General features: G+C 36.0%; 1 protein-coding gene across 9 annotated transcripts in view; it reads right to left on the bottom strand.

Annotated features, from left to right (window-relative positions):
• Positions 1-12,987, bottom strand: part of LARP1B (La ribonucleoprotein 1B) — a 75,112-nt gene that overhangs the window by 45,536 nt on the left and 16,589 nt on the right. For 8 of the 9 annotated variants that reach the window (XR_011650346.1, XR_006656648.2, XR_006656647.2 and 5 more), the window contains exons 8-9: positions 7,831-7,975; positions 5,124-5,298 (exon numbers count right to left, since the gene is read on the bottom strand). Coding sequence is in view for 6 of the 9 variants with exons in the window: in XM_024568566.3 (XP_024424334.2) it covers positions 5,124-5,298; positions 7,831-7,975 (320 nt within the window). In the remaining 3 variants the exon portion in view is untranslated. Of the gene's footprint in view, positions 1-3,558; positions 4,533-5,123; positions 5,299-7,830; positions 7,976-12,987 lie in introns of those variants that run through there. The other variant, XM_024568570.3, reaches the window with a different exon arrangement.

The following is a 12,987-nucleotide window of genomic DNA, read 5'->3' as shown; positions in this document are numbered from 1 at the left end:
TTTCCTTTGTTTAACAAGGTTCACCTGAATGCAGAGTGCGCACTTGGTTCCTACTAAAGAGTAGAATGTCGTATCATTAAAGTGTACTGCCTTGGCAATAACGTTTTAAAACTCTGTTGGAATTAAAAATGCCTTTTCCACACTATCTTTGTTTTTAATCAAAGTAATTATACACTCATAAGTAAAATCTAAACTGATTCCTTTATAAATTTCTTTTCCAAAAGTCAAAGAATATTTACATTACAATGCAATATAGACTTGCTTTGGACAAAGTGTTTTAATAACAAATTTATACTGTAGAATTCAAAACATTATTTACTCAATCCAATTCCTTAGAAATTTTACAAAAGTTGAGTATGTTACATAAAGAAAACTGATGTAAATGAGCAACAATTTTCATTTTATTTAGTAAATGAAAATGCAAAAGGCACTCCAAGAACCTGGGTTTGAGAAGAATATTCCAAGATTTTTTTCATTTACTACATGTTAGAACCAGATAAATTTATCTTCTCCATGGACACATAGTTAGATCCAGGATTCAATCACTAGATTACTATTACTTGAAAAAGAATATATTGTTGTCCTCACTAGTGTTGCTCAGCAGGTTGGGCATCATCCCACAGACCAAGGGGTCACACTGGTTTGATTTCTGATCAGGACATATGCCTGGATTATGAGCTGTGTCCTCGGCTGGGGGAATGCTGACGGAGGGCGAGAGGCAACTGATCAATGTTTCTCTTGCATCTCTCTTTCTCCCTCCCTTCCCCTTCTCTAAAAATGGATAAATAAAATCTTTAAAAAAAAGAATATAGTTTCATAACAAAAGAGGCTCTAAACTGCACTGTCCAATAGTAGCCACTAGCCAAATGGAGCTTCTGAGCACTTGAAATGTGACTAGTCCTCAGGGTAAGTATAAATTACACACCAGATTTCAGACATGGTACAAAAAGGTAAAATAGAACCATAATTTTATACTGTTATAGTAATATTTAGGTGCATTAAAATGTTTAAAATATTAAAAAAAATTTGTAGCTTTTAAGGCTATTAAAATTATTAGGATTACATGCAGGGCAAACATTAGATTTCTGCTGAACATTGCTACTCTGTAACTTCCTTAATGGTATACGTATCATCATTTGATCCACTAAATTAGTACAAATAAATACTAGTTTTGGGTCAGGATTATTAAAGTTATAGCAGGGCCCTGGCCGGGTAGCTCAGCTGCTTGGAGCATGGTCCCAATACACCAAGGTCCCAATATGCCAATCCCCCAGTCAGGGCACCTGCAAGAATCAACCAAAGAATGCATAAATGAATGGAACAACATATTCACATTTCTCTCTCTCTACCTCCCTAAAATCAATAAAAAATTAAAAAAAAATTAAAGTCACTGAGAACTCTATTTTTAATACTGTAAGTCATCAATGTGCATGCAGTGAATAAAGTTTTAAAAGTAGACTAGGGCCCTGGCTGGTGTGGCTCAGTGGATTGAGTGCCAGACTGCAAAGCAAAGGGTTGCTTGCCAGTTCAATTCCCAGTCAGGGCACATGCCTGGGTTGCAGGCCAGGTCCCTAGTAGGGGACACACAAGAGGCAACCACACATTGATGTTTCTCTCCCTCTTTCTCTCTCCTTTTCCCTCTCCTACAGAATAAACAAAATCTTTTAAAGAAATTAAAATAAAATTAGACTTGGAACCACCACCCTTCAGTGAGAATTAACTAAATTACCACTATGCATACTGCATGTACAAATAATTAGAACAGCACCTGGCATGTGCTAGGGAAATCAGTTGTGACTATTTTTTAACAGAGAAATGTAACCTTTAAACACCTACTTAAGTTTATTACACAATCATCTCTAAATGCTTTTTAAGCTTGAATATTTCTCCCACGAAGTAAAGTGTTTCACTATATTCACAGGATGTGTGCTTATAAATTAAATGACATTAAAATACCAAAGAATTTGGGTAAGACAAGAAAATTTAGTTTTTAAAGGGCTTCGCCTTATAATTAAGCTATACATATGTTGTATGTGATTGTTTTCTTTTACCATGAAAAGATTTTAAACTATGAATTTTAAGGGTAATAGCAAAGCCCTAATCTTTCAAGACCAAAATGAATATGAATGTGAATGATTACTTGACATGAAACTTATAAACAAAAAAATGAGACACATAGTTTGACAGTTATGGCTTCTAGTTTGTAAGAACTCAATGAAAAAAATTCTTGTTGCTGTTTTCATTAATTGAAAATTGTCAACATGACTCTCCGGAGAGAAATCACCTTAAATGAAGTGGGGCAAAAGCAGACCCTGACTGGAGTGGCTCATTGAGTTGAACGCCATCCTGCAAACCAAAGCTCACCAGTTCAGTTCCCAGTTGGGTTACATGTCTGGGGTGAGGGCCAGGTTCCCAGTTGGGGGTGTGTGAGAGGCAATCTGTCAATGTTTCTCTTGCACACCAATGTTTCTGTCCCTCTCTTTAAAAATAAATAAAATCTTCACACATACACAAAAAAACCAACGTGGGGCAAAAGTAGGTTTACAGTTGTGAGTACATAAAAGTTTATTCTTGTATCATTATTTTTATTATTTCCCATACGAACTATAAACATACTTTTGCCCCATCCTATATATTCCATGCTTTTTACCTGGCATGACTTTTTTATCCACCCAGAATCACAGCTCTTGGTAATTACATAGATTGCTTTAAAAGGATTCTATATTTTATGTGCAGCACATTCAAGAACACTTCTGCAGATCAACATTTCAAAGGAAATCCCACAGCTTAATAATTATTAGGGATCCCCTTATACATTACATATACGAACAAACAAACAAACAAAACCCAAGATTGTCAGATACCTGGCTTCTCAATTTTGGTGAATGAAATTGTTTTACTATTGATAAAAAACCTAAATTTCAAAACACCTTACCATTCCCATAATCAACCTTTTTCTGGTGCATTATGGTCCTCTGTTCATCACAAAGGTCAATCCATGTTAGACAATTCAAGCTCCATAGAGGGAAAAATAGAAATTTTAATTTTTTTGATGAAAAGGACCAAAATTTTTAAATATTTTACTGCACAAATCTCTCAGAAAGTATATTATCAAGGATTATGTTTTTGAAATTTAAGGTCTTGTTATTTGAGTAAAAAGGATATAGATAAAAGTTCCACTACTTTTCTGTATTCATGTGCACAAATAAACACAATCCACATTTCCCATCCCTTACTTCCATTTCAAATAACTTCTCTACTGAAGTTAGGAAATTAAGGCTTTCATATCAGAGGGGAATTATTAAGGTCAGAAATTTTGGGATTCACAGGGAAAGGTTTAATTTACATAATTATTCCTATGATGTAATGTGTCAGCATAACTCAAAAAATATTCCATCTTTCTATAATGCCTCATCATCATCTTGTTTCTGATGTATAATCTAAAAGAACCTAAAATTTTTAACATTTTAAAATATACACTGACTTTTTTCAGGCAATGTGAATGTGCATGTAAATGAGTATATATTAAAAAAACACAAAAATGTTAAGACATTGTGGTTTTATTCCTGTAATTTTATTAATAATGCATAAATGGCTAATGGACAGGCATCAGCAACTTGTCTGACTTAGCTACTGTGTGGAAGAACCATTTTCTATTTTATCTAATTTAACTAATGCCTGTTCATAAGCAGGTTAAAAATGTGATCTTGGACCCCACGTTTACACAATAAATTAATCTAACTTACACAGACATATCTTTATTTAAAAACCTAAAAAATGTCACTAGTCTTCAAATTTTAAAACACTTGCCCAAACTGTTTTCTGGGTTTAGAGGCAGAGGGCTGACAATCAAAGAAACAAAAAATAAAAATATCTGAGACTGTCCATCAGTGCTTTATTGATGGCATGTATCTCATAAAGGTGTATCAAAAATAAACTTTTAAGAGTGAAAAAAATACTTTTGTTCATTTCTTAAATTTCTTATCTTAGTGTCCACATTAATAAATCTTAAAGTCCATGTGAAATATTATGACAACATCTAAGTTATACAACATACACTATACTGAAGGGCAAATTAAATAACAAAGGACCTAACGATCTGGGAAATGCCACTCAAACCTCTCTATTTCTGCTTTATTGATCTGGACACAAGTACATAAGTCTAAGAGGAAAAGACAGAATCATGTAATATTTCCAGAATGAAAATGAACTTTCCCACCGTGAATAAAAGTAGCACATGCAGCCCAGGCTAATTACACATAAATGGGCAGCTCCTATAAAAACAACAGCAGTCCTCTGGTCTGTCTCTCATCATCATCATCACAAAGGTGTTTATCTCCACTGCAGTGTTGGCTCAATTGCCTCCACAAGGAGTTAGGAGTAGACATTCTTGCACAGAAGTAACTCTGGTCGCTTTCATTTCTGCAGCACGATTTGTTCCAATATTTATAATGATATTTCAGTGAGTCACCTATTCCTCTGCATATTCCGATCATATGACATCCAAGAGCATCAGCAGATCATCACCCTGACTGAAAAAAGTTTAAGCACACATTTTTTCCCAAGAGGGAATGTCTTTTAAATGGCCCAGGAAAAAAAAATCTTAACTTTAAAGCAATGTTTGGAAATTCTAAATACCACCACTTCCTTAATCAGTAATTATAATAACTTTGTAAGAAAATCGCAATTCTGCATTTCTTATAGGTAGGTCATCTCATCCTTTCAAGACAAGATTAAAGCACATTGGTAAGAAAATTAAAGGAAGTCTTCCCTACTCATGAGTTTAGACTATTCCAACCCTACTATTCCAAGCTTACAGGGGGAAAACTGACACAATATATCTATAATCATATAGTAAAATTAATGACAAGATAGGTAGAAACTCCACACATAACAATGTTCGCAAATAATTTAAGACTAGAGCAGAGCTTCATTCATTACTCTTAAATCCCTATTTAATTTACAGCTCTGCGTGGGAAGACAATATGAATAGAATTTAGAGCATCAAAAGTCATTTAGTTATCATTAATTTTGCTATTGATCCTAAGTAAACTTTATAAAGATAGGAAAAATGCAACAGAATCCCACTGCTATGCAGTTTGCTCTAGAAGAAAAGCTGTTACCTGTATGTGAATAAAAGGCTTGGCCTGGTACAAACTCTGGGCAGTCAATCAGTTGAGAGAAGTCTGTCTGTGGCACCCTCCGTGGAGGAGGGCCCGGAATTGGCCATTTTTCTGGTTCTATCTTTTTTCTCATTTTTTCGTCCACGATTTCCACTTCTGTGCTATCTTTCAGTGCCTATAAGTAGGAATATTGAGATAATAAAGAACTTTCATTAAAAATTTTACTTGCACATCCTGTACTTCCAATAGCCTAAAAATTCTAAAAATTACTATTTCATAGATGAGGACACTAAAGCTCAAATAAAGTACAGCAGTTCCCTCATCTGTCCCTTATCTGTGTGCAGCTTCACTTTTTGCAGTTTTAGTTACCCGTAGTCAACTGCAGTCCGAAAATATTAAAAGAAAAATTCCAGAAATAAATAATTCATAATTTTAAATCGCACATACTGTTCTGAGTAGCATGATGAAATATCACACTGGGTGTGAACTGTCCCTTTGTCCAGCTTATGCAACCTGACTTTTAGCCACTTAGTAGCCATCTGCATTATCAGATCCTCCCGTTTACAGTATCACAGTGCTTATTGCAAGTCACCCTTATTTTCCTTATTTGTATACCCTTAATAATAGTAAAGCATGCTACTTACTTCTCAAGTTATATTTTCCATAATTGGACATTACTTTAAAATCATTATTTCTTACTGAAACAGCTTATATGCCAAAAATGCTAAACATAATTGTAACACAAAAGTTCTTTTAAACATTCCTTCCCTACTGCTGTAAATTTTGAAAATTTTTGATCTGAAAATTGTGCTTGAGGACTTAATGGAATAAGAACAGACCAAAAAGAAAAAAACAACACACAAAAAAAGTATACAATTACAACCAGATTCCTACAGAAGTAATGAGTGAGGGAAATTGTAACAACTTCATTGAAAATGAAACCTGAGCTGGATCTTTGCTATATATAGTACAATGGCATCAGTTAATAAACTCATTCTACTATGAAAATGACCATAATATTTTGCTACAGAACTAAACATGATTTTCTTCAAGTTACAGTATACAGAAACTTTATTTAAATACCATCTATAAATAAATGTAATAATGGCATTGCCTGAAATGTTTTTTTGTAAAATAACTCTTTAATGACATATCAACAAATAACAAATCACTAGTTTATAGTGTTTTCAAAACCTGGACTTTTCTATAGCTAATTTTTAAAGCATGGAGCACATGTGTTCAAAAAAGTTTGCTATAGAAATCTGTTTAAAAAGTGAAAAGATGAGTCAAAGACTGGGAAAAATTATTTGTAAAATACACATAAAGGATTTGTAGCCAGAATAAAGAACTCTTGCAATTCTATTAAAAAAACAAAACCAAAAAAAAAAAAAAAAAAACACTCCAGCTCTGGCCTGCTTTGATTCCCGGCCAGGCCCCCAGAAGGGGGCAAGTGAGAGGCAACAACTCATTTGTTTCCCTCCCTCTCTTTCTCCCTCCCTTCCCCCCTAAAATTAAATAATATTTAAAAAAAAAAACACACTCCAATAAAAACAGGCAAGAGATTTGAACAGATGTTTCAATAAAAAAGGTATACCAATGGTAAATAAACACATGAAAAGATGCTCAACTTCATTAACCATAAGGGAAATGCAAATTAAAGCCACAATGAGAAACCACTACAGATCTATTATTCAAAAAAGCCTGACAATACCTAATGCTGATGAGGTCATGGAGCAAATGAAACGCTCGTGCAAATAGGAGTGCATGATGGTCAGACCCACTTAGGACAATAGGTTGGCAATTTCTTATAGTATGAATCACTTACCATACATTTAAGCAATCCTAATCAATATTTATCCACTAGAAATGAAAACATATGTCCACATAAATACCTTTATGCTTTGCTCATAAACTCCAAAAAGTGGAAACAATTTAAATAGCTAAAAACAAGTGAATGGATAAACTGTGGTACTATAGAATAAGTCAACGAGAAAGAAAAAATTACTGATGCCCCCAACAGCATGAAACTCAAATGCACTAAGTGAAAGAAATAAAAGGTTATAAGATATAATTTATTTATACGATATTCTGGAAAAGGCAAAAGTAGAGGGACAAAAATCAGGTCAGCAGTTCCCAGGTACTATGTACAAGGAAACAGACTGGCTACAAAGGGTACACACAAGGGTGTAAATCTGTCAAAGCTCACAGAACTATACAGCAAAAAGGTCAAATGATTATATGTATGTAATAGAAAACCAAAAATGTTCAATGCATTTCTAGAACAGGACAGACAACAGATTTAATAAAAGCATTAAGAACATAAATGCAATGACTTAAATTAGTCTTTGTTTCACAAAAAAATTCTCAAAAACTTAATAAATGGGAATATACACCATTGTACAGCAACGTGAAGAAGACTAAAGAACGAAGAACAGCCAAGAATGTTGAAGTTTTAAAGGAGCAGGTTAAAAATAGGTAGAAACATGATTACCAATTCTTTCAGGGATTTCCAAAGTTAGTAATTTACTTGAGCTTTATAAAATGGAAGAAAGCCATAAATACAGTCTAAGCCTTAGGCAACTACAGACTGTTTTCACTTTTTTCCCCTTAAAAACATTAATAGAATTTCGTTTTTTGAGCGGTTTCAGGTTCACAGCACAAACAAAAAGTGCAGACTGTATTATTTGTTTCATAAATGTATAATTACCTCTAAAATGAGATTGAGGTTTGTAGTGAGGGCCTGAACACGGTGGAAACCAGCAATCAGGGAAATAGGCAAGAAACCTTGTTCATCCATCTTTCTCCTAAGAAAGAAGTCCCGTTCCAAATTTTCTATGCTGAAGTAATATTCACTAAAAAGGGAAGGCAGTAAATGTAAATTCCATCCATTTATTCAATAGGAAATAAAGATAGCTATTGCTTTTAACATCAGCTGCTAAAAAACTAATTTATTGATGGCATTATATATATTTAATACAACACAGGGCAAATAAATATAAGAAATAATAGCACTTATACGTGGAATTGAAAGAACAACATAAATGAACAAAACAGACACATTGATACAGAGAACAGATTGATGGTTGCCAGAGGGGCACGGTTCAGGGGATTGGGTGAAAGGGGTGAAGGGATTGAGAAGTACAGATTGGTAGTTACAAAACTGGTAGTCATGGGGAAATAAAGTACAGCATAGGATATATAGTTAATAATGCTGTAATAAATGTATGGTGCCAGGTGGGTACTGGAAATATGGAGGAAACACTTTGTAAAGATATGATTATCTAACCACTAGAATGTACACCTGAAACTAATACAAAATAATACCGCGTATAAACTATAACTGAGAAAAAAAGAAATAACAGCAAAACTCTACTGAGTTAATAATTCCTCTTACACATGAGAAAAAAGTAATTTAGAATACTGATTGCCTTCCTTCCAACAATTGAATAGATTTTTATTAGATGACTTTTATTTAGATCACCTTTACCTAAGTATAAAGACTGTGGGAAAAGGGGGGAGGGTGGGGTAGGGGTGAGCAATGGGCAAAAAGGTGGGACAACTGTAACAGAACTATTTTTTTTAAAAAGGATTAACCAAGCCCTAGCTGGTATAGCTCAGTAGTCTGAGCGTGGGCTGTGAACCAAAGGGTTGCCAGTTCGATTCCCAGTCAGGATATATGCCTGGGTTGCGGGCCAGGTCCCTAGTGGGACGCAACCACACATTGATGTTTCTCTCTCTCTCTTTCTCTTTCCCTCTCTATAAAAATAAATAAAATCTTAAAAAAAAAAAAAAAAGAAAAAAAATGAAGGAAATCGGGAACCAAGATGGTGGCGTAGGTACACACACTGCGCCTCCTCGCACAACCACAACTGACAGAAAGTCAAACGGCAAGGAAGTCCGACATCAAGGAAATAAAAAATAAACATTCATCCAGACCGGTAGGAGGGGCGGAGATGGGCAGCCGGGGCGGAGAGGACTTGCATTGCTGATGCGGGACCGAGACTGGCGGAGTGTGGGACAAAGGGGGCAGGCAGTCTGACCACTGGCAGACCCTGCGGCCCCACATTTGCGCACAGATAAACTGAGAGGGCCGGACTCAGAGTGGCGGAGAACGGGGCAGGCAGAGCGGTGGGTAGCACTCCGCAGCTCCACATTCGCTCACAGATAAACCAGACAAACGGCAGGGAGTGAAGCAGACCGCGCAACCCAGGCAAACCTCTGATTGAAAACACCCGTGGGGGTTGGGACGGCAGCAGGAGAGACTCCCAGCCTCACAGGAGAGGTCATTGGAGAGACCCACAGGGGCCCAGAGTGTACACAAGCCCACCCACTTGGGAACCAGCACCAGAGGGGCCCAGTTTGATTGTGGGTAGCTGAGTCAAAGATTGAAATCCGGTGGAGTGGAGCAGGTGCCATTGCTCCCTCTTGGCCCCTCCCCCACGTACAGCATCACAGCACAGCAACCAGAGTTACCCCGCCCCGGGAACACCTAAGGCTCCGCCCCTTAAAGTACCAGATGCAACAAGACAAAAAAAAAAATGACCCAAATGACAGAACACTTCAAAGCTCCAGAAAAAATACAACTAAGCGAGGAAGAGACAGCCAACCTATTGGATGCACAGTTCAAAACACTGGTTATCAAGACGTTCACAGAATTGGTTGAATTTGTTCGAAAAGTAGATGAAAAAATGAAGCCTATGCTAAGAGAAACAAAGGAAAATGTACAGGGAACCAATAGTGATGCAAAGGAAACTGGGACTCAAATCAACGGTGTGGACCAGAAGGAAGAAAGAAACATCCAATCAGAAAAGAATGAAGAAACAAGAATTCGGAAAAATGAGAGGCTTAGGAACCTCCAGGACATCTTGAAACGTTCCAACATCCGAATTATAGGGGTGCCAGAAGGAGAAGAGGAAGAACAAAAAATTGAAAACTTATTTGAACAAATAATGAAGGAGAACTTCCCCAGTCTGGCAAAGGAAATAGACTTCCAGGAAGTCCAGGAAGCTCAGAGAGTCCCAAAGAAGCTGGACCCAAGGAGGAACACACCAAGGCACACCATAATTACATTACCCAAGATTACACAGAAGGAGAGAATCTTAGAAGCAGCAAGAGAAAAGGACACAGTTACCTACAAAGGGGTTCCCATAAGACTGTCAGCTGATTTCTCCAAAGAGACCTTACAGGCAAGAAGGGACTGGCAAGAATTATTCCAAGTCATGAAAGGCAAGGGCCTACATCCAAGATTACTGTATCCAGCAAAGCTATCATTTAGAATGAAAGGGCAGATAAAGTGCTTCTCAGGTAAGGTCAAGTTCAAGGAGTTCATCATCATCAAACCATTATTATATGAAATGTTAAAAGGAGTTACCTAAGAAAAAGAAGATCAAAAATATGAACAGTAAGAATGACAGCAAACTCACAGTTACTAACAACCACACCTAAAACAAAAACAAGAGCAAACTAGGCAAACAACTACGACAGGAACAGAACCATAGAGATGGAGATCACATGGAGGGTTGTCAATAGGGGAGTGGGAGGGGGAGAGGGGGGGAAGGTATAGAGAATAAGTAGCATAGATGATAGGTGGAAAATAGACAGGGGGAGGGTAAGAATAGTGTAGGAAATGTAGAAGCCAAAGAACTTATAAGTATGACCCATGGACATGAACTATAGGGGGGGAATGTGGGAGGGAGGGCGTGGGCAGGATGGAGTTGAGTGAAGGGGCGGAAATGGGACAACTGTAATAGCATAATCAATAAATATATTAAAAAAAAAAACCAGCAAATAGCTAAACAAAGACTATGACATCATGAAATACATGGGGGAAAAAACAAAAAAGCTTAGACACCTTAAACTTTCTAGGAAAGTGTAGAAATGTATATGTAAATATTATAATCAGTTAACTACAAGTTGCAAGATACAAATATGAAGAATGCATTTAGTAATGGCATTTTACAAACATGTTTAAATTATAGCCTCCACACAGAAAAATAAGAATAGGATTCTAGAAAGACAGAACAAAATGATAAATAGGGAAAAATGTAAAATACAAAAGAATACAGGACATCAATAATGATATGGCCTACAGCTTCATTTTATCCTGTTCCCAAATTGCAGAGAAAGTTGCAAAGATGGGTGGCCAATTATGAGAAAGCATACCACGTCGTATGTCTGGGTGTAAGGCTGGGTGACTAAAGATCCTCCTGAAGTATTTAGGTCAAATTCAAACTTTGAAGGAATTATCACCTATAGATGAAAATTGGCTTTGACCTACTTTTTACTGGGAGGAAAATATCTTATTTTAGAAATGTAAATACCCAAGTTGTTTTTTTATACTCTTGATATCTATTCCAACTATCACAGTGCAAAGCTCCCTTAGTTCAGTGAAATATTACTGACATTTCAGTAACATTAGTAAATCATTTACTCTTATCTAATACCTAAGAAAAAGTCTAAGTCTTGAGAGACTGGACATTCTGATTTTTGTTATACTTCAGTAGCCTTTCCACAATGCCTGGCATGTGGTGGGCACTAATATATATGCTCAAACTCTAAATCTATTACCTACAGCAAATATATGTTAAATCTTCTTATAAACATACTCATATTTAAACCTGTGGCAAGGACTGTCCCAGCTAGAAATAAGCAAAAACAAGAAATATTTTCAGTTAAAATTATTTAAAAAACTCACCTATAATCAGCTAGGCCTCTTACTTCAAAATCCATTTAGCAAAAGTTTCCACAAGTATAAGTTTTTCAATAACTGCTCAAAGAGAAAAATCTAAACCCTAATCAATAAGCCTGGTATGTATGTGAAACCTCAAAGACACAAAATCAAAAGCATGACTCTTTAAATAGAGATGTTCCTTACTCAAAGAATGGTAACAGTAAAGAGCCATTCTAAATCTGGTGCTATAACATCTGCCAAAAACCCTCCTGCTAAAACAGTAACAACAAAAGGAGTCATGCTCAGTGCCGTGTCTGACATTTTGTTCACTGTCCTCAGGAACCTTATCATGTCCTTCCGTAAGAAGTGGATCCTATAGTGCATGATCAGGAATTGTGTCAATAGGGAAGTAGCTTTGCTCCCCCTCACTTGTATAAGCACATGTGAGGCTGATTATCCTGAAATGGAGTTGCATGCCCACTACCAGGTCTTACAAGGAACCTGGCAGCAAGAGTTCCAAAAAGACAGGAATAGTGGTTTGAAGTTGTTAGCCACAGGTAAGGCACTTTCTGCCAATAAAAAGGTCCCTTTCTTCAGTATTTGCATCAACTTAACAAAAGAACAAAATAAACAAGCTGATTCATATTGTAAGCCAATGAAAGCATCTCATGGAGACGTCTGGTTGATGATGATGAAGAAATTATTTTCTAGTGACAGAGTAGCATCCATTTTCTTTCTTAAATAAAAATAGATGTTTTAAGAATGTTTATGCCCTTTATAAAATAGCCTTTTACCTTCACCTTTGTAAGGATACAAAAAATAAAATTTCAGCAAATTGGTTATGCAAATCACTTGAAAACATTTTTTTCACCATTATATAAACACTACAAATATGCAAAACATGTTATACTATACTAACATGCTCAGGGGTTGTATTTTTCTTAAAGACAACAGGCACAAACTAATATTCTCCTAACTGACTTCAATATTCAGAAAGCAACTATTATGAGAACTAAATAGAGTAAGGAGTCTGAACTAAAAAAGATTAGGCAGTTCTTATTTAATGTGTCACAAGAAAAGAAAATTTAAAGAACTTCAAATCCTGAAATCAACTGCTAAGAAAATCAAGACAATCTATCGTTTCGTAAAGTATATAATTGTCTAACCATGGTGCCATACACCTGAAACTAATAC

The sequence above is a fragment of the Desmodus rotundus genome, chromosome 9 (assembly GCF_022682495.2).
Source record: "Desmodus rotundus isolate HL8 chromosome 9, HLdesRot8A.1, whole genome shotgun sequence".
Lineage (NCBI taxonomy): Eukaryota > Metazoa > Chordata > Mammalia > Chiroptera > Phyllostomidae > Desmodus > Desmodus rotundus.
Note: the sequence above shows the minus strand (reverse complement) of the source record. Positions and strands in the feature narration are given on the sequence as shown.